Source organism: Carassius carassius, chromosome 13 (assembly GCF_963082965.1).
Source record: "Carassius carassius chromosome 13, fCarCar2.1, whole genome shotgun sequence".
Classification (NCBI taxonomy): domain Eukaryota; kingdom Metazoa; phylum Chordata; class Actinopteri; order Cypriniformes; family Cyprinidae; genus Carassius; species Carassius carassius.
This window is the reverse complement of record NC_081767.1, coordinates 18,092,172-18,118,617: the sequence shown is the minus strand read 5'-3', so window position 1 is coordinate 18,118,617 and position 26,446 is coordinate 18,092,172. Positions and strand designations below refer to the sequence as shown.

At 40.6% G+C, this 26,446-nt stretch overlaps 1 protein-coding gene across 1 annotated transcript in view; it reads right to left on the bottom strand.

The window, feature by feature from the left end:
- LOC132155643 (galaxin-like) overlaps positions 1-25,411 on the bottom strand; it is a 44,405-nt gene extending 18,994 nt beyond the window's left edge. Inside the window, exons 1-3 of the mRNA XM_059564372.1 lie at positions 25,297-25,411; positions 16,613-16,747; positions 16,191-16,364 (exon numbers count right to left, since the gene is read on the bottom strand). Coding sequence (XP_059420355.1) covers positions 16,191-16,362 — 172 coding nt within the window. The 5' untranslated portion in view covers positions 16,363-16,364; positions 16,613-16,747; positions 25,297-25,411. The remainder of the gene's footprint in view (positions 1-16,190; positions 16,365-16,612; positions 16,748-25,296) is intronic.
- Between the last annotated feature and the right edge of the window lie 1,035 nt (positions 25,412-26,446).

Genomic DNA, 26,446 nt, shown 5'->3' with positions numbered 1-26,446 from the left:
TTGTCATCACTCAATGGCTGCGTAGTCTGGGAGACCTGTACATTGATGGTATATTTGCGAGTTTTAACCAATTAATATCTACCTTCAATCTACATAAATCAGACTTTTTCCAATACTTCCAGTTGCAGACGTCATTCCCACAGATTCCAACACCCAGTGTTTTTCTAATTTATTGTCCTCCAACAATTAATCTATTTTACATAAGATCAAGATGAACTGGGAGTCAGAACTGCAATTGAATCTCTCTGAAAATTTTTGGGAGGGAGACATAGGGGTTGTTAACTCGTCATCAAGCTGCGCTAGACTGTCACTAATAAAAATTTAATAAATTTAAAGTCTTCCACAGATTACACTATAGTAAGGACAAATTATCAAAGCTCTATCCAGACAAATTTGATGATAATTGTAGCAGATGCTCGCAGGCCCCATGCAATCTTACCCACATGTTTTTGGCATGCCCCAAGTTGTCTGAATTCTGGCAACTATTCTTTAAAACAATTTAAAATATATTAGGCATAAATTTAACTCCAACCCCACATATCGCTATTTTTGGCAAGCCCCAAGACGACATCCGTACCACAACCACTCAAAATAACATAATTGCCTTCATCTCTCTTATTGCTCACAAGAGAATTCTGTTATTGTGGAAGTCTCCTCAACCGCCATTAATCAAAGTTTGGCTAGATGACATTTTAGGCCTTTTGAAACTGGAGAAAATAAAAAATTTTACTTAGGGGGTCAACTGGCAGGTTCTATACTCAGTGGAGACCACTTCTTAACTATCTAGATAAGCTGCCAGCTCAAGAAGTCTCTTTGTAGAGTCCCACTATATGGTTATATAGGTACTATTCCTTCTGTCCCGGTCCGCCAGCAGCAGATAGCCCCCTGCTTTTGATCTGTTCACCTTGAGACACTCCAACATAACAGATAACAGCATATAACTCGCTTGGATGTCTGAGGAGTTTGTTTGATATTTACTTTGTACAGTTAAGTTTTTTGCACTAGAAACTTACATTGGTATCTTTAATTATTACTGTATAGGTATAGGTGTATATAAATGTATATATGAGTACATATAAAGGTTTTAATATATTTTTTGTATTTTATTTTACTTGTATTTTTAATTTTTTTTTTTTTAATTTATTTTATTATTACTTAATTTTTTAAATGTGTAAGTGGATTATGGGTTTGGGGAGGGGGAGGTTGTTAAGTTCATAAAAAGAAAAAAAGACATTGTATTCTTGTAGACACTGTGCAAAATTTAAGTGTACATTAGGGCTGTGCGATTAATCGAAATCGAAACAAAATCGCGATTTGAGTGTGCGCAAATTCTAAATCGCTTTATAGCACGATTTTCCGCATCCCCGACCTCCCGCAGTATGTTATCTGAACCAATCAGGATGCAGTTCACCTAAGTGGAGCGCAAAAACAGAGCAGACTGGGCATATGCCTAACTCCAGGTTCACACACTCTGTCTGTGATGCATAGCCTTTTTTTTCGAACCCATGTTAACGGATCAGAACGTTCACACTGCACAAGGTAAAAAGATGAGAATAGAAAAGGTTATAAATAGAAAGGTGCGAAAAGATTTAATATCTTGCGCATGAGCACAGAGAGAGTTGTGAGTGCACAGGACACAGGTTGAGTGAGAGGAGACACGTTGTAAGGCAGCGTGTATCTGAGCCGTATACGGTCTATGATCTGACAACACGCATCTGGTTTTGTTAACAGAGCAAAGGAAATCTGCGTGCGAGCTGATTGATTCGTGCTCGTGCATTATTTTAATGTGCTTTCTTGTTACAATAACGCACTCTCATTGCTGCTTCTGAACCGCGTACATGCAGACGGAGTACGTGTGAACCTTGGGTAATAAATATATTGGGCAAAACATAAGAGCACCTGAGGCACCGCTACAGTGAGCTTTATGACCAATGCATGGCAAAAAAAAACCTAACAAACAAAAAAAAAACAATCCCTGAACACAATTTTATTTTATTTTTTATTATAATTTTTTTGCCATATGTCTAGATTTTGTTCGACATCTTTACTTAGTGATTATTTTGACTTAAGTCTGTTCTAGAGACATTTTACAACTTTTTGATGAGGCTCTCATTGGTTTTCTTTTTCAAATTTATACCGAAGGCATTTATGACTGTAAAGCATGTCTGTGTGTGTCAAAATCGTGATTAAAATCGAAATCACAAAATTGATCAAAAAATTGTGATAGGTTATTTTGTCCATATCACACAGCCCTAGTGTACACTAAGTATGTGTGTTAGATAAATAAGTGTACTGTATGTGTATTTAAATATAAATAGTGTAGTGTGTTCCACAGTTATTATCAAGTGTTCACTAGATGGATTGGCTGAGAAACTGTTCCAGTGTCAGATCGTTCTGGTGCTCAGTGCTCTGTAGTGTCGACGAGGTGGCAACAGTTCAAAGAGGGAATGTGCTGGATGTGAGGGGTCCAGAATGATTTTGCCAGCCCTTTTGCTCACTCTGAATAAGTACAGTTCTTGAATAGAAGGGAGGGTTGTACCGATGATTCACTCAGCAGTCTGGACTACCCTCTGTAGTCTTCTAAGGGTAATCTTCAGATTTAGAAGCTGAGCTGAACCAGACAGTTACTGAAGTGCAGAGGATGGATTCAATGATGGTGGAGTAGAACTGTTTCAGCAGCTCCTGTGGCAGGTTAAACTTCCACAGCTGGCAAAGGAAGTACAACCTCTATTGGGCCTTTTTACAATTGAGTCAATGTGAATGTCCCACTCCAGGTCCTGAGAGATAGTGGGGCCCAGGAACCTGAATGACTCCACTGCAGTCACAGTGCTGTTCATGATGGTGAGTGGGGAGAGAACAGGGGGGTTTCTTCTGAAGTCCACTATCATATCCACTGTTTTGAGCCTGTTAAGCTCCAGGTTGTTAAGAGTGCACCAGACAGCCAGCTCTTTAACCTCCTGTCTGTAAGCTGACTTGTCACTGTCCTGAATGAGGCAGATGAGTGTGGTGTCATCTGCAAACTTCAGGAGCTTGACAGATGGGTCCTTAGACGTGCAATCATTAGTGTACAGGGAGAAGAGCAGTGGGGAGAGAACACAGCCCTGGGGAGCTCCGGTGCTGATTGTATGGGTGCTGGATGTGTATTTTCCCAGCCTCACTAGCTGCTGCCTGTTTGTCAGGAAGCTGTTGATCCACTGACAGACGGAGGTGGGCATTTAGAGTTGAGTTAGTTTGGGCAGGAGGAGGTTTGGAATCATAGTATTAAAGGCCGAGCTGAAGTCCACAAACAGGATCCTCACATAAGTCCCCGGTCTGTCTAGGTGTTGCAGAACATAATGCAGTCCAATGTTTACTGCATTGTCCACAGACCCGTTTGCTCTGTAGGCAAACTGAAGAGGATCCATCAAGGGTTCAGTGATGTCCTTCAGGTGGGCCAGCACCAGTTTTTCAAATGACTTCATGACCACAGACGTTAAAGCCACAGGCCTGCAGACATTTGGTCCTGTAATTTTTGGATTTCTTTGGGATGGGGATGATGGTGGAGTATTTGAATCATGAATGGACTTCACACACCTCCAGTGATCTGTTGAAGATCTGTGTGAAGATGGGGGCCAGCTGGTCAGCACAGGATTTCAGACAGGCTGGTGTAACACAATCTGGGCTTGGTGCTTTTTTCCGTTGCTGCTTCCGGAAGACCTGGCACACCGCATCCACGCTTATCTGTATTGTAGGTGTGGGGGAGAAAGGGGATGCTGGAGGTGTGAATGGTGAGAGCGGTTTAGGATGGGTTGAATGAGTTGTGAATAGTGTGAACGGTTGTTTGGAGAGGCGTTCAGGGTGGGTTGCAGGAGTTGTTAATGGTGCGAATGGTTGTGTGGAGGCAATTCAGAGCAGGTGATGGGTGTTCTTCTTTCATACCTGCAGTAAAACTTGTTCAGATCGTCTGCCAGTTGTTGATTCTCTGCAGTGCTGGGGGATGGTGTCTTGTAGTTGGTGATCTCTTACAGACTTTTCCACACAGATGCTGAGTCTTTGGAAGTGAACTGAGTCCTTATTTTTCCAGAATAATTCCTTTTTGCAACTTTGATATCATTTTCCGGTGTGTATTTAGCCTGTTTATACAAGACATTGTCCCCCTTTCTGTAAGCATCTTCTTTGGCCTGACAGAGCTGTCTGAGTTGTGCAGTGAACCATGGTTTGTCACTGTTGTAAGTTAGATGAGTCCTGGTAGGAATACACATATCCTCACAGAAACTGATGTTACATTCTCTGTGAGTTCATTCAGATCAGTGGTAGCAGCTTCAGAAACACTCCAATCAGTGAGGTCAAAACAAGAATGTAAATCCTGCCGGCAGCTATAGGAGCTACTGTAACATTAGTAAAAACTTTGTTCCCGTTGGATCGTGAAGATACATTGAATGGATTATACGTGGATCGCTATTGGAAGTGGTTTTCCGTATCAACTCCAAACAAAGGACGGTGAATGAGGATTAAAGGGATCCTGCTCACTGTAAGTTTGCAACACGGACATAGGACGGAAACCAAGGAAGGCCGGTGGGTGCTGTTTACCTTGTTTAAAGGCTCCATAGCCAGTCATGTTGCGCTGATATTACGTGCTGGTTGTGTTGTTGGTCATGGATGGAAAGGAGAAATTAGACTCTGAGATGGCTACTGGTGTTGATGGTGGAGATGCTGTTATGGAAAAGGTTGCAAATGATGATTGTGCTGTTGATGAAAATGAGTTGCAAAAAAGAATTAGGAAAATGACCGCTAAGGGGGTTACTCTGCTATTTGAAAATTTGCAAAGAACTAGAAAACAGAAGTTGAATCAAGTAAACAAAATCAAACAAAAGGTGAATGATCTGTTTTCTCTTAAGATCACATGTCAAACTGTAACAGATGTTGAAAAACAAATTAACAAGTTTAATAAATATTGGAAAGAGGCTGAAGAACTGCATAACTCAATCGTTGAAATGCCGATACCTCAGGATGAGTATGATAAGCAAAACAAATTGTTCCGTGCAAAAATGACTGAAAACCAGGAATTTTATAAAGATGTCAGAGAAAGGTTGGCTGATACTGGAAAATCTTTGAACGTGGATAAAACTTGCGATGCTTCATCTATAAAAAGCAGTGAAATAGGACCTGATGACAGTATTTCAAATGTGTCCACAAAACGATCTCATCATAGCAAAGCATCAAAAGGTTCAACTACTACTTTAAGTTCAACATCTTCTGCACGGATAAAGGCCATTCCTGAAAAGGCTGCATAATTACAACATGCTGCTGCTATGGAGAGGAGATATGTTTTGGAGGAAGAGGAAGAGAGACTTCGCATTCAAAGTGAAAGACTCAAAAAACAAAAGGAACAACTCATGATGAATGCAAAAATAGCAGCCAACGATGCAAAGTTGTCAGTTTAAACAACTACGCATGATGGAAGTAGTAGAAGGGCACTCTCTGATGATTCAAAATGTAAAAAATCACATTCACTTCATCACAATGTACAACTATTCTACTCAAATTCCAATGCACTGTTCAACCACACAACAAACTTCAGGTATGCAGAACCAGGCAGCTGCTGTTCAAAATAATCCAGTCTCTCATTGTCAATCACAAGTTTATTCTTCACAAACTTCTCCGCAAACTGATACTGGACAAAATATTCTGTACAACATCATGCAGCAACAGGCAAATATAACAGCCCAGCTTGCTCATCGGGGGGATACGGCTTCTTTACCTCCTCGAGTTATTCCAATCTTCATTGGAGATCCATTATAGTTTACTGCTTTTATTCAAACTTTTGAGCATGGAACTGAAAGAAAGACCACAAATTCAAAGGATTGCTTGTATTATCTAGAACAGTACACTAGAGGACAACCGAGAGAACTGGTTAGAAGCTGTCAGCATATGCCAGCTGAACAAGGATTCAAAAAGGCCAAGGATTTGTTGAAGGAGCACTTTGGCCATGAGTTGAAAATCACAGCAGCCTATATGGAAAAGGCATTGAATGGGCCTGTAATAAAACCTGATGACATCGATGGTTTGCAAGCATATGCTTTGTTTCTAAGAGGGTTTTGCAATGTGATGATAAACTTGCAGTATATGGATGAGAATAACGTTTCATCGAATCTCAAGAACATCATGTTAAAACTGCCTAACCGACTCAGGGAAAAATGGAGAGCCATAGTCTGTGAGTTACAAGAACGCAATGGTTGTAGGATTAAGATTAAAGATATGGTGGATTTCATTGAGCATCAGGTTAAGGTTCTCACAGATCCTCTCTTTGGAGATATTAAAGATATACAACCACCCATATTACATAAAATCAAATCTGCTCCTCCTTACAGTGGTAAAGGGCAGCATTCAGCTACAGTGGCTATAGTAAACACTGTTGAAGGTTTTCAGCCTAAAGTCCATCACAGCACAGCTCTGCATCCTGCTGCTATGCATGCAAAGAGAACCATGTTTTGGAAAAATGCCCTTTGATTCATAAGATGACTCACAGTCAAAAGATTGAGTTTTTGAAGAATTATGGTTTTTGCTTTGCTTGTTTGAAAATTGGACACTTTAGTAAAGATTGCACAAGTCAACAAACTTGTTGTGTGTGCGGTCAGAAGCATCCTACTATACTGCATATCTCAGCTAAGAGTAAACCCTTTGAAGATAAGCTAGTGAGTAATGCTCTTGTTACTCTGCAGACCTATGCTCATACTGGGGCCGGAGAACAAGACTGTTCATTGTCTATTGTGCCAGTTAAGGTGAAGTCTAGGCTTGGAGACTTTACAGTAACAACATATGCCTTCTTGGATCCAGGGAGTACAGCCACTTTTTATACCGAAGGGCTTATGCACAGCTGAAGATGAATGGGACAAAGAAGTGCATATTGCTGCGAACAATGGGACATGAAAATGTGGTTAATACATCTGTGCTCACTGGATTAGAGGTATCAGGAATCTCTGAGGATAAATTCTCGGATTTGCCAGAAGTCTTTACTCAGAAGACAATACCTGTAAACAAAGGCAATGTAGTTGATCAAAGGGATCTAAGAAAATGGAAATATTTGGATGTTGTTAATATTCCAAAACTGGATGCTGAAGTTGAAACGGTCATAAACGGGTCATAAACGGTCTTGTAAAAGAAGCAGATGATGGAAGAAAGACTGTCTTTCAATCAGTTACTGCTAATAGGATCTCGGTTGCCAAGATAGAAGAATTACTGGTTGCACAGTATAATCAGGATTTCAATGAGAAATCTTTAGAAGATGACTTCAAACCATCTAGAGAGGATCAACGTTTTATGGAGATAATGGATCAGTCAATTACCACTGAAAATGGTCATTATTGTATTGACATGCTATTTAGGAAGCACGACGTTATCATGCCTAATAATAGGTGCATTGTGGAACAGCGTTTAATGAGCTTGAAAAGAAAGTTCACTAAGAACCAGGAGTTTCAAGAACAATACTCAGCCTTCGTCACTGATGTTATTGACAAGGGGTATGCTGAAGTAATACCACAAGATCAGTTACAGCGGGATGATGGAAAGGTGTGGTATATCCCACATCAAGGGGTAGTGCAGTCTTTAAAGGAATGTCCTTGAATTCACAATTACTGCAAGGCCCAAATCTCACCAACACATTGTTGGGGGTTTTGACCAGGTTCAGGCAAGATCATGTGACTTTGATGGCGGACATTGAGGCTATGTTCCATCAAGTAAAGGTGTCACAGAGGAATATGGATTTTCTTCGTTTTCTGTGGTGGCCAAATGGTGACATTACGCAAAGCTTTAAAGAGTATAGAATGAAAGTTCATTTGTTTGGGGCAATTTCATCACCAAGTTGTAGCAATTATGCTTTGAGAAAACTTGCGGATGATTACAAAGATCGCTTTCCAAACAGAGTCTTGAATACCATCTTGCATAACTTCTATGTAGATGACTGTTTAACATCTGTTCACACAGAAGAGGAGCCACTTCACATGGTTAAAGATTTAACTGCAGTTTGTTCTAAATGAGGATTTCAGTTATCCAAATGGATGAGTAATAGTCGTAAGGTACTAGCAAGTATTCCAGAAGAACATCTGTCAAAATCAACAAAAGATCTCAACCTGGATAAAGACAACTTACCTGTGGAAAGAGCGCTTGGGTTACACTGGTGTGTGGAATCTGATGCATTCATGTTCAAGATTGCCGTAAGTGAAAGACCATACACAAGACGAGGCATTTTGTCTGTTGTTAGTTCTATTTACGATCCTTTGGGATTTCTTTTACCATTAATACTGCCTTCTAAGTTACTATTACAGGAACTATGTAAAAGAAACATTGGATGGGATCCAATTGGCATGTTAGTGCTCAAGGTGGCTGCAAGATCTCAAAATGGTAGTTATGGTGAAAGTGGACAGATGCATCATGCCAAAGGATTTTGGAAAGATCAAGATGGCTCAATTGCATCACTTTTCAGATGCAAGTGAGTGTGGTTATGGAACCGTTTCTTACTTTCGTCTGGAAGATGGAAACAAAAGGGTAAGACTTTCCTTTATGCTTGGAAAATCTAGAGTCACTACTTTAAAACAGATAACAATAACCAGACTTGAACTTGCAGCTGCTGTTTTAGCAGTCAGAGTTGACAAGATGCTCAAGAAGGAACTTCAAACGGATTTGGACAAGTCAATGTTTTGGACAGACAGTCAAACTGTCTTGAAGTACATTGCCAATGATGCAAAGAGGTTTCATACATTTGTGGCAAACAGAGTGGCAGTCATCAGGGACGCAACAGACGTTGCACAATGGAGACATGTTGGAACAAAATTTAATCCTGCTGATGATGCCTCTAGAGGCATGTCTGTTGAAACTTTCTTGAAAGCCAATAGATGGATACAGGGTCCAGATTTCCTGTTGGAAGCCTTAGAAGAATGGCCACAATCCTATTGTGACCAGGCCTTGAAGGATAATCCAGAGGTTAAAAAGGACACAGTAGTAATTGCTGCCATTTCCAAAGGTTTTGACACTGCTACTAATCAACTTTTGAACTATTTTTCTGATTGGAAAAAATAGAAAATTGCAGTGGCATGGATTCTAAAGTTGAAGGATGTGCTCTGGAGGCTCAAGCAACACAGGACAAATATACAGTCCTCTGCTACTTCTGGAATGAGTAATTTTGCATTAGAACAGGACGGAGTTGAAGAGGAAATGAAAAGGTTCCGAACTGGATTCTGTTGTCAAGGTCTTACACCAAATGATCTTTCTCAAGCAGAATCAGCAATTATTGGATTTTCTCAATGTGGTTCATTCAAACAGGAAATTTCTTCTCTGCAAAGTGGAACATCTGGAGTCAAAAGGAGTAGTAACATCTACAAGCTTGATCCAGTATTGACTGATGGTTTACTTAGAGTGGGTGGAAGACTTAGTAGATCAGCAATGCCTGAGGAGATTAAATGTCCGGTTATCCTGCCAAAGGAACATCATATATCCAAACATAACATGCATCATGTTCATAAACAACTAGGCCATGCAGGGAGAAACCACATGCTGTCAACATTGCAGAAAAAGTACTGGATTATTAAAGCAAACTCTGCTTGTAGAAAAGTAATCTCTGAGTGTGTCGTATGTCGACGTTTTCAAGGCAAATTTGGAGAACAGAAAATGTCTGACTTACCAAAGGAAAGGATTGTGCCAGATTTGCCTCCTTTTACTAATACTAGTGTAGACTACTTTGGACCTATTGATGTGAAAAGAGGTCACAGTGTTGTTCACCTGTATGACTAGTCGAGCAGTACACCTTGAAGTAGCCTACTCTGTGGATACAAATTCCTGTATAAATTGCATTCGTCGTTTCATGTGTCGTCGTGGGCAAGTAGTGCATTTAAGATCCGATAATTTAATTGGAGCAGAGAGTGAGCTTAGGGAAGCTTTGAAGTCATTGGATCATGATGAAATTCAGCGTACCTTTCTATCAGAAGGCATAAAATGGACCTTTAATCCTCCTGCAGGATCCCATCATGGAGGTGTGTGGGAAAGGCTCATTCGCCTTGTAAAGAAAGTTTTGTATTCCACTCTACGACAACAATGCTTGGATGATGAGAGCTTTCACACTATTCTTTGTGAAGCTGAAGTCATTCTTAATGACCGACCTATCACAAAGCTTTCAGACGATCCAAACGACTTGGAAGCTCTCACGCCCAACCATGTCCTACAGTTAAGATCAAAGCCACTTCTTCCACCAGGACTTTTTCAAGAAAGTGACTTGTATATCAGACGTAGATGGCGGCAAGTCCAACATCTCTCTGATCTTTTCTGGAAAAGGTGGATAAGGGAGTATCTTCCATTGCTTCAGGAACGTCAAAAATGGATGAAACCACGTAGAAACTTTGTTGTCGGTGATATTGTAGTCATCATGGATCCAACAGCTCCACGTGGCTCATGGTCATTAGGCAAAATCATCCAGACATATCCTGACAAAAAAGGATTTGTTCGCTCTGTACAGTTGGAGACAAAAACAGGACTATTGGATAGACCGGTTTCTAAGATCTGCTTGAAGATAAAAAGAACTGATCTTCAACAAGAAATACACATACACATTTTTTTTGTTTTTGGCTCCTTTGATAATTTAAGAAGTAATTGTAGTTACACCAACAATTATGGGGCCTGTGTGTTGGATCCAGTGTCAATGTATATGTATTTCGGGCTGTCACCAGGTGGGGGCAGTAGGTGCACAGAGTGTTTTTAAAACGGTGTTTCAGAGGGAAGTGAGCTTGGTGGGGGAATGCATACAGTTTTTACCTCACTCACAGGTTTGATGTTCACCGTCTCTCAAGTATGTTTAATGTTTGCATTTGGTAAATAAAGAAGCAGAAAAGTAGACATGGACTTCAAGACTGTTGATGTGCGTAAAAAGTGCGTTGTATAACCAAGCTGCTGGCAGCTATAGGAGCTGCTGTAACAAACAGAGTGATATGCATCCTTTATTGTGGTGTAACAGTGATCCAATGTATTACTGTCTCTGGTGGGGCATGTGATGTGCTGTCTGTATTTTGGCAGTTCACGGGAGAGATTGGCTTTATTAAAGTCCTCAAGAATGATTAAAACAGAGTTTGGGTGTTGTTGTTCTGTCTTCTTGTTCTGTAATCTGATCAGCAAGTTTCTGTAAAGTCAGGCTTACGTGCGCTTGCGGAGGAATGTAAACACCCACCAGAATGAGTGAAACTCCTGCTGGCAAATAGAACGGCTTGCAGTTAATTAATAGAGTTTCTAGATCTGAACAGCACATCTCATTTAAAGGGATAGTTCACTTTCAAATTAAATGCTGGTATGTTTTAGCTTACCTTAATGACATCCAAGATGTAGGTGTCTTTGTTTCCGCAGTAGTTCCCATTTTGATATTTTTAGGTAAAACTGTACTTGTCTGTGACTCATATAATGGAGGTCTATGGTCACCACCTCAAAGAGCATGCACAGAGGAGTCCAAATTAAACAATTACCCATCGTAAGTACACATTGATGACCTAAGACAGGAAACGAGTGGTTTGTGTAAGACAATGAAAAGTATTTATATCGTTTTTACCTCTTGTTCACAACCACGTCCAACTGATCTGAGGGCGCGCATGCTTCCTGATGTGACGTGTGCGCGCATTCTGGCTTAGTCTGTGCAAGCGCAGAAAGCGCCGGAACTGATCTCTCGTGTGTTTACGTCACTCATTGTTTACTGTTTACCACACAATACGCCACCAATCTGCACTGCCTGAAATATAATGCAGTAATTGTAATTAATTAATTTGTTTATAATGCACCCTATAATCATTACGATTATAATAAAAATACAACACATTACTCACTCTATTGACGACATGCCATTCGGTCCCTCTGGCCTTGGACGTCGCCTCCAGTTTATATGTGGCAAACAAAACACAACGTGCAAAACGCTGCGACTCAACAGCGGAGAAAACTCAGGATCTTCAGTCAGACAGGTGTGTGATGCGATGCTGTCAATGTCCTCGTCGTCATCCTGTAGCTAGTTGTGGCATTGCTATTTTCCATTCTTGACAACATATGCTCTCCACATCTGTTGGCATCTCACAACACTTGCTACTAAAACACCACCAATTTTGAAGAGATCTCTGTCTCTCTGAGGCTTGAAGACGTGCTGGCTGCAGCGGATGCTTCCTCCATCGCTCTGAATACTTCATCTGTGTATTCTGGTTCAAATAAATATGGTTGTGAAAAAAATTCAACATTGTCTGTTGATATATTGAAATCGTCTTCCATTGCAATTTCCTGTACGTCTAAATAGATCTTCTATTTTTAGACCTTCACAGTGAAAAGTAACACTTCCGAAATGTCTGTGTAAACCATAGACAGTAAGTGTAAACAATAAGTGACGTACACTACACGTGCGAGAGATAACTTCCGGGGCTTTCCGCGCTTGCGCAGACTAAGCCAGAATGCGCGCACACGTCACATCAGGAAGCACGCGCGCCCTCAGATCAGTTGGACGTGGTTGTGTACAAGAGGTAAAAACGATATAAATACTGTTCATTTTCTTACACAAACCACTCGTTTCATGTCTTAGGTTATCAATGTGTACTTACGAAGGGGAATTGTTTCATTTGGACTCCTCTGTGCATGCCCTTTGAGGTGGTGACCATTAACCTCCATTATATGAGTTACAGACAAGAACGGTTTGACCTAAAAATATAAAAATGGGAACTACTGCGGAAACAAAGACACCTACATCTTGGATGCCCTTGAAATAAGCTGAAAGTGAACCATCCCTTTAACACTGTTACATCTGTACACCTTTCGTTGATGTAAAAGCATGTGCCACTGCCGCACGATTTCCCCGTTGATTCTGCGTCACGGTCCGCTCTGAACAGCTGAATGCCCGGCAGATGGAGCGCACTGTCTGGAATGGCAGGGGCGTCGCACCCGTGGGGGATGTGGGTGTTTTAACACCCATACTTTTCCTGGTGAGAGGGTTCAACACCCGCACGTTTTCTGCAGTTTTTCCGCAGTTTTGCACAAAAGCCTTACTACAGTCGCTTCTCCGTTTCTCTGGCCGCTCTGTGTCTGCGCTCGCTGCGGCTGCCTCCTCTCCCCCTCCCTCTCAAACATGACACCGGCTTTGAGTGTGACCGGCTAATGATTGGCTGTTCTGCATTAAGTCCCGCCTCTCTTGGGGTGTTATCGGTCAGCTCGTGCTGAGGAGGCGGGAACTTATGGTTATGGTTATTTACATCTCCCTTTTCCAGGTACTTTGAATGAGTGTTTATGCTTTCAAGGTTTTTAAATAAGCTTGATATGTGTTTGGGAAGATGTTCTGTTATCGTTTTGTTGACATGTCGAGTGTTTTCGGTATTATATTTCGTTTTTTAGACTAATGCTAATTGCTATTATTGGGATATTGTTCAGCAGCTATTATTTGCATTCCTGTTGAAGAACTATGAAAGAAAATTGTATATTATTTTAATGTTTAAAAACAGTAAATTGTTACATTATACCAGCAGAGAAAAAGCTTTGTGTGGGCGTATTTTTCTCCCCTTTTCTGATTTTTTTTTTTTTTTTTTTAAATGTAGGATTATTTTTTTTCCCAGCCAAACGCTTAAGCCCTGCATTTTGTACCCCTCTGTCACTGTATTCATCATTTTTATCGTTTATAAACAAACCACATCCATCCCCCACACTTGTGAAAAGCTTGCTACGCCCCTGTGGAATGGTGTCGTTTAGCCAAGTTTCCGTGAAACACAGAGCAACAGAGTGTGAGAAATGCTTATTTGTCCGGGAGAGCAGAAGGAGTTTATCCATTTTGTTTGGAAGAGAGTGGAGATTTTCCAAATGAATGCTATGCAACGGCGTTCGAAATCCACATTTTCTGAGTCTCAAAATATCACTTAAATTATTTTTTTAATTTGATTTAAGTTTTTTCTGGATAATGATCTAGGTGTTAGGTGTAGAATTCTGACATCTGCTGAAAATCTTGTAGAAATTAGAGTTTTTGAAAGAATAGTTTAATGATCATATATATCCAGCAGAGGCCAATAGGAAACATTTTTCTGGAAGTAGCCAGCTGCTCCTTTTTTAAATATATGATGAAACATTATGAAATACATGAGAAAAAACGAACAAAAAAAAAACACAATTTTAGAATTTGTCTTTTTTTTTTGTTGATATTTTGAAGTCCCCGCATTTGCAATAATGCAACATACATTTAGTCACAAGTTGTGATTAAAACTTGATTACATGCACATATATATTTTTTTCAATCTAGAATGTAAAATCTAAAATTTTTTATTTGACTTAAATGTAAATAAAACTACCACCCCCTCCCAATTTAAAAAAAAAAATAAAAAAATAAAAATAAACAAACAACAACAACAAAAAACTGCAATAAGCAGAAATGAATATGTACTCTAGTATCAGGCCTTCGTTTTTGTATGAACATTTTCAGATTTATGTTGTATTTATTGATGTAAAAAAAAAAAAAAAATAGAGAGAGAATTTTTGCATTTCTCATTTATTTTCAGTTGAGGTCCTATTGATAAGTGATAAGTGACGTGACATACAGCCAAGTATGGTGACACATACTCGGAATTCATGCTCTGCTTTTAACCCATCCAAAGTGCACACACACAGAGCAGTTATAACACACACACTGTGAACACACACCCGGAGCAGTGGGCAGCCATTTATGCTGCGGCGCCCGGGGAGCAGTTGGGGGTTCAGTGCCTTGCTCAAGGGCACCTCAGTCGTGGTATTGAAGGTGGAGAGAGCACTGTACATGCACTCCCCCCACCTAAAATTCCTGCCGGCCCGAGAACCTTTCGATTGTGAGTCCGACTCTCTAATCATTAGGCCACGACTTCCCCCAAAGACCAGATTTGTACTGTTTTATCAGAACAACCGAATCAAGCCCATTTTTTTTTTATGTGAAAACAGATGGAAAATGTTAAAAAGTCATAAAATCGTATTCCACTGAAATGAAGGGAACCATTTTTTTTATTATTATTTTTTTTTTACAAAGTAAAAGTTAATTGGGGTCATATTGATCCCAGGGACCAATTGAGGGTTAATAACAGCAAGGTCATTTCAGTTCCATATTACTTATCGATATCCATATTACAGTGTAACAATACTTTAAACATTTTTGTCATCCTAGAACTGGCAAAAAATATAGCATCAAATCTGTGATTACTTGTGTTTCCACTCATGTTGTGTATTTGATCCATTGTCCTTGTGGTATAGGCTATGTGGGAAAAACGTCACGTCAATTGAAACAAAGAATTAGTGAACATAAGAGTTCGATCAGAAGAAAAGATCTAAATTATCCAGTTGCGGCACATTTTTTAACTTTGAATCACGATGTAACCTCTTTACGCTTTTGTGGGATTGAGAAAGTAACTTTGCCACCCAGAGGTGGAGACATTGAATTACTTCTACAGTGACGCGAACTGTTTTGGATTTAGACCCTTCAAACTTTATCACCTATGGGTATGAACGATGAAGCTTTATTTAATGTAATGTTATAGTCATGCAATTGTTTTGAATGAGGTGTTGTTTTTACTATGTATTCACGATGAGTTTGAGTGACTATGGAGCCTGACTGATTGTTATAACTGTTTAGAATTACAATTTGATGCTGTTTGATGACGATGTGTTGATTATGTGTCTTTTGGATGATTTTGTTAACCTATAGGGGGATCTTGATTGTGGGAACTATAATAATGTGTAACTGTTTATGATGTGGTGCTAATTATGTATTCCCAATGAGCTTAATTCTGTGCAGATGTAGCTCTGTTCAATTGGTCATGTGTTTATCTTAAAAGAGATGAATTTGAACATTTGTATACTCCTGATGAAGGTCGTGTACCGAAACGTTGGTGTGATTAAAATTGTATTTTGCAAGTTAAGATAGTGTGCGGATTTCCTTATATGTTGACACGACCCACCTGGTCTTAATTTTCTACGCACCTATCACTTACAGGTGTGCGATGGAGTTCGTTCACTAGTTCCATATTACTTGACATTTAAGTATTTTCCCATGTTTTCCAGGATGCGTGGGAGTCAAATTGTACAGATGCCTAAACATAAATGTTGTTCTCCTTTCAAGAAAGTTTTACATTTGGTGCAGTTGTGTGAATTATACCAATATGGATACAAGAAAGAGGCAAAAAATCCATGTAATAGTTGTAAAGACAAACCTATTGGAGGTGGTGAATGGCAAGATTCATTTTTCACTTCAAGATTGTCGTTTGTAATACAGCAATACTGTATAGTCTTGTTAAATGAATTAACGCCACAACAAGAAAGATTTTCCTTCAGTTCAAACATTTTGTTGTCACCACAACAAATATGAGTTGTCGGTAGGTACATAACTGTAAACAAATGCAAGAGAGAGAACAAAGATATTATAGAAAATTCTTGATCTACATATATGATGATGAAATAGTCCCACACAAAATTTCTCAACCATTTCAAAATGTTTTTTTTTTAATAATTAATTTTATTAATTAGCATTTGTTTTAATTTGATAATCAAAACTATAAACACCAATTACACAAGGAAACATGAAAGAGTGATGAAAATACGTTTTAAAACACATCAAGACAAGTGGATTGTTTACCTTGGCCACAGCATTTTGTGTGAGCACTGCTTCGATCCCGAATGCTTCCATTACAGCAAATCTGATTTACAGGATTGTAGACTTTAGAATTACAGTAGTCTGACTCAAGTTGGATCAATCCTTTAGTTACACCACCTAGATATGAAAACAAATGAAAAAAGGAACAACAAAGTCTTAACAGAAAAAAAGACAAAACTGCCCCCTATGAAACAGACACACTTTTAAAAAGAGTATGTATTATATATAAGGATATACTTGAGTGCTAATTGAATATAATGTTTTCATATACTTAAAAACAGTATTGACAATTAAATGAGAATATTATAGTTTAAATTCATATTAAATGCAATTAGTTGAACTTTTTTAGAGTGCCATTTTTCACCCACATAAGAATTTAAGTACACATTTATATTTGATTTCATAATGACTTCTTTTGTCTTTGCAAAAAGTGTCCTGCAGAATGTACTGACAAGCATATATGGCAACCTAAATTATAAAATGATATGCATTTGAAATCTGTATGTGTAATGTGCTTTAGATTACAGCCCGCAATGTACCATGTAATAAAACAGAATTTACAGCGTACCTATTTGTAAAAATTGAGTACCTCCACAGTACCTACTCATAAGGTATACGCGAACAATATGCAAAGTTTGGAATTATAAAGCATTTATACTGTAAATATTTTATATCTAAAGGGCACCTATTCTGAAATTATGTGGTATGTATGACACACAAAGTGCAATTTTCCATGCAAGCATAACTTAAAACTGTATGTACATGTAGGTAAACTGAAACAATGTGCTAAATTTGGGGGATAAGGGTGTAATGACTTGGAAAATTAAAAGTAAATATACTGTTAGTATTTTGTAAGTAATATGTAACTATTCTAAGGTTATTTGGTGTGCATGACCTACTGTGTTTGGCAACAATATTATGATTTAGAACAAGTTGCCTTTTAGTAATAACATAAAATATATGATGCAGTATATTTTACACTACATACTGGTACTTAATGTATTATTAGAACATATATCTTACATGACATTGATACAAATAGTAAACTGTAGTAGGCCTATATCATAGTATAATTTAGTAATTATAGTAAAGTTAAAAACCACCATAGTCAAGATTACTAAAGTATGGGGAAATATTATGAGTTTTTGCTATGATTTGGTTTAAAAATGTATATGAAAATTTACCTGATAAAAGAGCATTGCATATGGTCATATCATCAGTGAATCATGTCCGTTGAGGTGCAGTACAGTGGAAAAACTAGATTACCCGTTCCCAGCTGCTCCCAGGAATAGCATATAAATATAACATCATAATACACATGTACAATTACAAAATTGAGGTTTTTTTTTATTGATAGCTGTAGTGCTGTTGGTGCACTTGACCTTCCATATGTGGTTTGAGGCAAGTAGAATAAAATGTACTGCAACATTTTTCTTAACTACAATGCAGACAAACACCCTTATTACGTGTAATTACTGTGTAAGTGTAACATTCGCGGGGTGTAATCTAAAATGATGCCTAGTTGCCCTCTTGTTACGTGTAGTTACTGTGTGAGTGTAACATTTGCAGGCTGTAATCTAAAGTAATGCCTTGTTGCCCTCTTCTTATTTGTGGTTACTGTGTAAGTGTAACATTTGTGGGCTGTAATCTAGTGATGCCTTGTTGCCCTCTTTTTACGTGTAGTTACTGTGTATGTGTAACATGCGAAGGCTGTAATCTATAGTGATGCCTTGTTGCCTTGCCCTCTTGTTATGTGTAGTTACTGTGTAAGTGTAACATCTACAGGCTTGTTATGTGTAGTTACTGTGTAAGTGTAACAATTGTGGGCTGTAATCTAAAGTGATGCCTTGTTGCCCTCTTGTTATGTGTAGTTACTGTGTATATGTAACATTCACGGGCTGTAATCTAAAGTGATGCCTTGTTGCCCTCTTGTTATGTGTAGTTACTGTGTATATGTAACATTCACGGGCTGTAATCTAAAGTGATGTCTTGTTGCCCTTCTGTTATGTGTTGTTGCTGTGTATATATAACATTCGTGGGCTGTATTCTAAAGTGATGCCTTGTTGCCCTCTTGTTACGTGCAGTTACTGTGTAAGTGTAACATCTGCTGGCTGTAATCTAAAGTGATGCCTTGTTACCCTTATGTTATGTGTAGTTATTTTATATGTGTAACATTAAACAATTTTAGTTATCCTACAAAATATGTGTTTCAAGGTTATTAACAATGAACTGTATTGCATAGTTAAATCAAAGGTCTTTATAATATATCTTTTCAAAGAACAGAATGGAGAAAAAAAAATTCAACCACTTGCATGTTCTATATTTATTTTTAATTGGCATATTATCAATTTTTCTATCCAGCTGTGGGCAGAAGTCAACAAATTTCTGAAAGATTTTTTGCATATGCTTGCAAAGTTGTCCCTGCAGTATATAAGGGAGCAGAAAAGTCCTTTACCTCTAATGCAGTCTTCACCTGTGATCACAATTAAAGAAAAATACATTGGAAGGTTTAAAAAAAAAAAAAAATACATGTCAAATTTGCATCCTTGTTACAGTTCATGAATTCCCCGCCACTCTCTTGTCTGTGTTTGTGTTGGAGTGGGTGGAGCCGCTGATCAGCACCTCAATCATGACTGATCAGCATACCAGCTGCAGAGGATCTCTGTTTTCACCTTGCCTCTTGTCAGATCGTTGTTTAGATGTTCTTGCCTGTTCCCGCCTGTCTAGTTTCTTTGCTGCCTGTTCGTTTGTCTGGCACATCTGCCTTCACGTCGTCAACATCTTTTCGGATTATCACCTGCGTCAACTTCCGGATCTTTGTTCGTCTTCACTCACCTCACGGGATCGTCACGTCCGGACTGGGCTGTACTGCAGCGTCCCTGTGTCACTGAGTATTTGCTTCCTTGGACATTGTTTTTGCATCTTTATCATCATCCCCGTTCCACATTTACTAATAAACGCACTTTTACTTGCTATTGAATCCATCTCATCGTTTCATCACAATACTGTAAGTGTTGCACAAAGTTTATATTTAACGAAATATAAAAAAGGACTCCTATGAGGACTCAAGGTAAATCTGTAAGATTTGCCAACACTGTGATAAGACAAAGCAATAAATAATAAAATAACAAAAGACTACAAAACTTACACAGGTGACTGGAAAATAAAAAACAAGTACTTTATATTAAAATAAAACAGAGAACATGCGTCAGCAGGCGTCAGTCAGTAGATGACAACGAACATTAGAGTACATTTATAGAAAAAATAGTCTCTATGTACAGAAAACCCGGTCCCACTTTATAATAACTGGCCTTAACTACCTTTACTTGTATAAAAATAAATAAGTACATGTACTTATTGTGTTTATATTGTATTGCAAATCCCTTTTTCTGGTATTGAGGTGGGGTACAGGTAAGGTTAGGGACAGGTTTGGTGGTTTGGGTAGGTTTAGGGTGGGTTAAGGACTAAGGGATGGTTCAACAGTGTAATTATAACGTACTCGGTTACTAACGTAACCTCGGTTCTCTCTAGAAGAGGGAACGAGTACTGTGTCTTAGCTAAGACGCTACGGGAAAAGTCTCTTTTCACGAAATACTGAAGCAAAAAATTATCCTTAATTTAGAATTTTTGTAAAGCGCATTTGCAGCAGTACACAGCCATAGGCGAGACGGCTCGCTCACTCATTGGCTTGCTCTGCGGCAAGTGCACAGCCTATCGAGCGCAGGCTGATGCAATATCAGACCAATAAGGAGTACGTTCTCTTACGAGAGTTCTCTCGTACTGCGTCTTAGCTAAGATACTACGGGAACCCCATGCAAAACGCCGTGCGCGCAGGGATCACACACCAATAAACCTGAAGCAACGCCCAGGATTTACAGTGCACAGTCACCCGAAGGACTCACAGAGAGGCCCGGATGGGGGGGGGGGAGCCCTCCGTCCCATATCTAGCAGCACCCATAGATGCAGCAATATAACATCACTCAGTCGAGGCAAGGCCTGACCAATGTGGCAATTCGGGTCTTTCGCAATACTGCCCATATAACAGTCGGCAGCGCATAATGCTCACGAACTCAGAACTCCCATCAGGGCCCTGATTCGGCTATACCGACAGCAGGCGGGAAACTCCAGGTTATAGAACCTGGCGGGAAACTCCAGGTTATAGAACCTGATAAATGTAGACGGCGTGGCCCAACCTGCCGCCATACATATATCCTGCAAGGAGATCCCAGTAGACCACGCCCACGATGAGGCGACGCCCCTTGTGGAGTGTGCTCTGACGCCCAGTGGGCACTGAAGGCCCCTGGAAGCGTAAGCTAACGCTATGGCGTCAACTATCCATCTGGATAGAGTCTGTCTCGAAACAGCCATTCCCTCGGAACGTCCACTGAACGAGACAAACAGCTGCTCAGTCTGTCGAAAGACAGCGGAGCGAGACACATAAGCTCTTAAAACCCTAACAGGGCAAAGAAGACTCGAGCCTCCATCCTCTCCTGACACCGACAGGGCAGACAAGGCAATAACCTGAGCCCGAAACGGCGTGTTGAGGGACTTCGGCACATAACCGTGCCTAGGTTTGAGTATGACCCTTGAGTCATTAGGCCCAAACTCCAAGCATGACTGGCTCACCGAGAGCACGTGCAGGTCACCCACACGCTTCACTGAAGCGAGAGCCAACAAGAATAATGTCTTGAACGACAGATGCTGGAGGCTAATCGATTGGATAGGCTCAAAAGGGGGACCCTTCATGGCCTCCAAAACCGCCGCGAGGTCCCATATAGGGACTGACGGAGGTCTGGGAGGATTCAGCCTCCTAGCTCCTCTAAGGAAGCGGATGACCAAATCGTTCCTTCCTATCGACTGACCGAGCGCTGTTTCAGAAAACGCTGCGATGGCCGCCACATAAACTTTGAGCATGGGTGGGGCTCTGCCCCTATCCAACAGCTCCTGTAGGAAGGAGAGAACCTCCGTCACCTCACAACTAAGGGGTGAACATCCCCGAGCTGTGCACCAGCTGGAGAACACCGACCACTTCGAGGCATACAGCCGTCGTTTCGACGGAGCTCTAGCCTGAGTGATGGTATTTAGCATTCCCACTGAGAGATCAGCGGGTAACCGTTGAGCGCCCACACATGGAGGGACCACAACTCCGGTTGAGGGTGCCAAATCGAGCCCCTGGCCTGCGAAAGGAGGTCCCTCCTCAACGGCACTGGCCACGGGTGATGTCTGCTAACTGCATCAAATCTGTTGTACCGAGACCGAGTTTCTTGAGGTGATCGAGTAAAACGGCCCTGTGCTCCACGAGCTCCGCTCGTGATTGAGCCAGAATCAGCCAGTCATCCAAATAGTTCAGCACTCGCATGCCTCTGAGTCTGAGAGGAGCGAGCGCTGCATCCATGCACCTCGTAAACGTACTAGGAGCTACGGACAAGCCGAACGGCAGGACTGTAAACTGGTTTGCCTGGCCCTCGAAGGCGAATCTCAAATATCGCCTGTGACTTGACGCTATCTGTATTTGAAAATACGCGTCCTTCAGATCTATTGACATGAACCAGTCTCCTCTGCGAAAATGCGCGAGGAGCTTCCTGGTCGTAAGCATTCTGAAACTGCATTTCACCAATGCCTTGTTCAGCTGTCTTAGATCCAGTATGGGCCTGAGACCCCCGTCTTTCTTGGGCACTAGAAAGTATCTGCTGTACAGCCCCCCCTCGCTTTGAGCTCGAGACACAGGCTCTACAGCCCCTTTGCTCAACAGTTTTGATATTTCGGCCCAAAGTATGTGTGCTACTTTCGTTTTGAGCGTAGTTTCGACGCGCGCTAAAAAGCGCGGAGGGCGTCGAAAAAACTGTAGCGAGTAGCCTCTCTTTATAATGCCTAGCACCCAATTTCGAAACCCCTGGAAGCGCTGACCATGCATCTGCATGAATGGCTAAGGGCTGGATGCGAAGGGCGCTCTGTTGACTGGGCAACGGCGGTGCTTGGGTGCGCTGCACCATGGGCGTTACGCCTGTGGCATTTGAGGCGGGGAGCGCGCTGATCACAGCGGGCAGATCGCTCCTCCTCGACCCCGTCCCGGTGCTTAGCCAATTGAGGGAGGGCTGAGCGGGTCCCGTGGGACTCGTGATGTCTGCGAGTAACTGTGGGCTGCAAGTGTGCACATTAACCGCTTTCGACTCGCTGTCTGCCTGGGCAGAGCGTACGTGCACGGGTTTCGTTTTTACAGAAACCACGCGCCGTGTGTGACATAGTGTTTGTGGGCACTGAGGAGTGGGCACGTTTACTATGTGGCGCGCGCGACCAATCTGAGTCGATCTGTGTGCAGGGCTGTGCTTACATGTGGAGATGGGCACTGAGGAGTGGGCATCGTCACTACATTTATAGCACCATCGGCCGTGGCCGGAACACCAGAAATAACACTCTTTTCGGGAAATATCTGGGTAGCCATGATAACGGCTTTTGTGTGCAGGCAAGCGGGCTCTCGTGCAGGCTTGCACATTGCAGAAGACGCTGAGACAGTCACAATTCTTGGAACTGCAACAGCGGCGTGTTTGGGTGAGAGCTCGGCCGCAGCGGAACTCGTACACCGGTGCTTTCCTAGCAGTGCTAGGATGACTTCGGGGCTTCTGGCTTCACCGTAATCCTCTGCCTCAGACTCTGCGATGTCCAAAAGCGTTAGCCACAAATGCCTCTCAGCCACCGTAGCGGAAGCCATAACCCATCCCATGGCCTGTGCAGCGGACTTAGTAGCGCGGAGGGAGAGATCCGAAGCACTCCTCAGATCCACGAGACAGATCGCTTCAGGTCCCATCTCATCCAGCTTGCGGAGGAGATCGCCCTGGAAAATCTGCAGCGTGGCCATGGTGTGTAGCGCAGACGCAGCCTGCCCAGCAGCAGAGAAGATCCGTGCGAGCAGCGATGACGTCATGCGGCAGGCTTTCGACGGTAATGCCGCCTTCGTACGCCGTCCAGCAGAGGGTGGGCAAAGGTGTGCTGCTATAGCCTGTTCCACCGGCGGAAGTGACAGGTAGCCTCTGTTTTTAGCATCGTCCAGTGTGGAGAATGCTGGTGAAACAGATAAACGAATTCTCACCGAAAATGGAGCGTTCCAAGCTTTCGCCACTTCTTCGTGAAGCTCAGGAAGAAACGGGGCGTGCTTCGAGCTGGGAGAAAGACGCTCATCCGGGAGAAAGCTACCATCCAGCCGGGAACGAGAAGGGGGCGCTGGTGCAGACCACTCGAGGCCGAGGCTCGCCGCGGCCAGCGTGAGCACTCGCATCAGCTCCTTGTCGATATCAGCTCGTCTGCTGGGCCTCTGAGCAGATTTTGCATCAGCCTGCGCTCGATAGGCTGTGCACTTGCCGCAGAGCAAGCCAATGAGCGAGCGAGCCATCTCGCCTATGGCTGTGTACTGCTGCAAATGCGCTTTACAAAAATTAAAAATTAAGGATAACTTTTTGCTTCAGTATTTCGTGAAAGATGCAGTACGAGAGAACTCTCGTAAGAGAACTGTAATTATATAAAATAATTACAGATGTAATTACATGCAGGTATTTTTCCAATATAAGTACAATGTAAAGAAAAAAAATCTCTCTCTCTCTCTCTCTCTCTCTCTATATGTATATATATATATATATATATATATATATATATATATATATATATGGGGGGGGGGGTGTACACAATATGTACATAGTACCAAATGATTAATTTAATGTTAATGCTACTCATTATAAAGAGGGACCGAAAAATTCAAACAGTGGTGTTGTTTTTTATTTTATTTTTCTCTAATTGTGATCAAAGGTGAAAATTGCATCAGAGGTGAAGGACTTTTCTGTTCCCTCATATACTGCAGAGACAACTTTGCAAGCATATGCAAAAGATCTCCAGAAATTTGTCGATTCCTGCCCACAGCTGAAAGGAATAAAGGAAAAAGGAAAATTGATTTGTAATATGCCTATTAAAAATAAATGTAGAACATAATTATGTGTTTGTGTACGTGTGTCTGTGTGTATGTGTATTTTGTATAAGTGGTTGCAAAATAGTTTTTTTTTCTGCATTCTGTTCTTGGAAAATATCAGTTAAAATTAAAACACGTAACAAGGGTGTATGTTTGCACAGTAGTTAAGAAAACATTTTTCTACTTGCCTCAAACCACATACCGAAGCCCAAAGTGCATCAACAGCACTACAACTATCAAAAAACATAAATTATACAGTAATGCACATGTTGTGTATTATGCTGTTATATACCCTGGGAGGATTTGGAAACAGGTATTCTACTTTGACAGTACAATGGTGGTGACGTGCTGAGATTACCATAAGCAATACTCTTTCATCAGGTTAATTTTCATATGGGAATTTCTAAACCAAATCATATCAGAATACTTCGAGTATAAATGCTTCATAATTCTGTGGGTTATTACCCCTTTATTCACAAAATTTGCATATTGTTCCCGTATTCCTACAACTAGGTACTGTGGAGACAATCTTTAGTTACAAATAGGTAGGCTACCTATTTAATTATTAGATCTCAACTTCTCAATGTTCAATTTAGAGACAACTCTAACATAAACAACTCTTGTAAAAATAATCAAAATAAATCACAGCGTTAGACTTCCACCAAAACATGCCTCAATATCTAAAGTATAATCACAGTGTTTCTCTACTTACCTTGTCCTGAAAGTGCAGGAAACACACACAAGATCAACACTAAAACTGCAAATTAATCATAAAAGTTATCAAATTAATATTTTAGAAAGGCAAAAATATATAAATAAACAAACAAATAACCCAGATTCCACTGACAACCAAATTAAAAGATGGACTGCCATACAGTACATTTATTTGATGTGTAGATTTCCATTGTGCATCTCTGTTCAACGAAACAAGAAACAGACATCCAGATGCAAAGCACTGATAAATGAATATTTACGATAGTACAAAACCCCGCCTCTCCAGTGAAACAGAAAGTGTGTGAATTTGGTTCCCAAAAATGCAACAGAGAGACTGTGAAATGAAAATAAAATAAAATAAAAAGTTCAACCCTTCCTAAAGGTTCTTTTCAACAATGAATGTCATTATAACTTTGTTAATAACCTTCACTGCCATGTCACCACTGTGTACATCAGCAAGATTCTTCAGACAGAAAAGGTTTTTTGAATATGTTAATGGACATGGTGTTTTGTTATGTTTTATATGGAGCATACACGATAGACCTCTTCTAGATTTACTGCCAACAACTTGTTGTTTTTTATTGAACTGCATCACAATCAAGATTAATTATTTACATATCACACACGGAGTAAACGTGATCTCTGGGCATTGTTTCATCCAATGTAACTAGTATTTATTGATACTAGTTACATTTATATAGAGTGCAAGATCAAGAAATTACTGTAAGTAACCAGCGCTACTACAAGTGACAGTGACATGACATACAGCCATGTCCAATACTGTAGTCATTTTAAAAAGATAATTGGATTTGCTCTCTATAATAATAATAATAATAAACATAATTTTCCATATAATGTACATTATTGTTATTCCTCTAACTCCCACCTTTCTGAAATGCGTCGATTTTTACAAAGCTCCGAAAACCAGTCAGTATCTGGTGTGACCACCATTTGCCTCAATTAAAATTTTAATTAGTAATAGGCATTGCTAATAACTTCATTTGGACACCTTTAAAGGTGAATTTCTGAATTTTTTATTTTTTTTTGTACCCTCCAGATTTTCAAATAGTTGTATCTCGGCCAAATATTTTCCTATCTTAACAAGCCACAAATCAATGGAAATATTATTTATTCAGCTTTCAGATAAT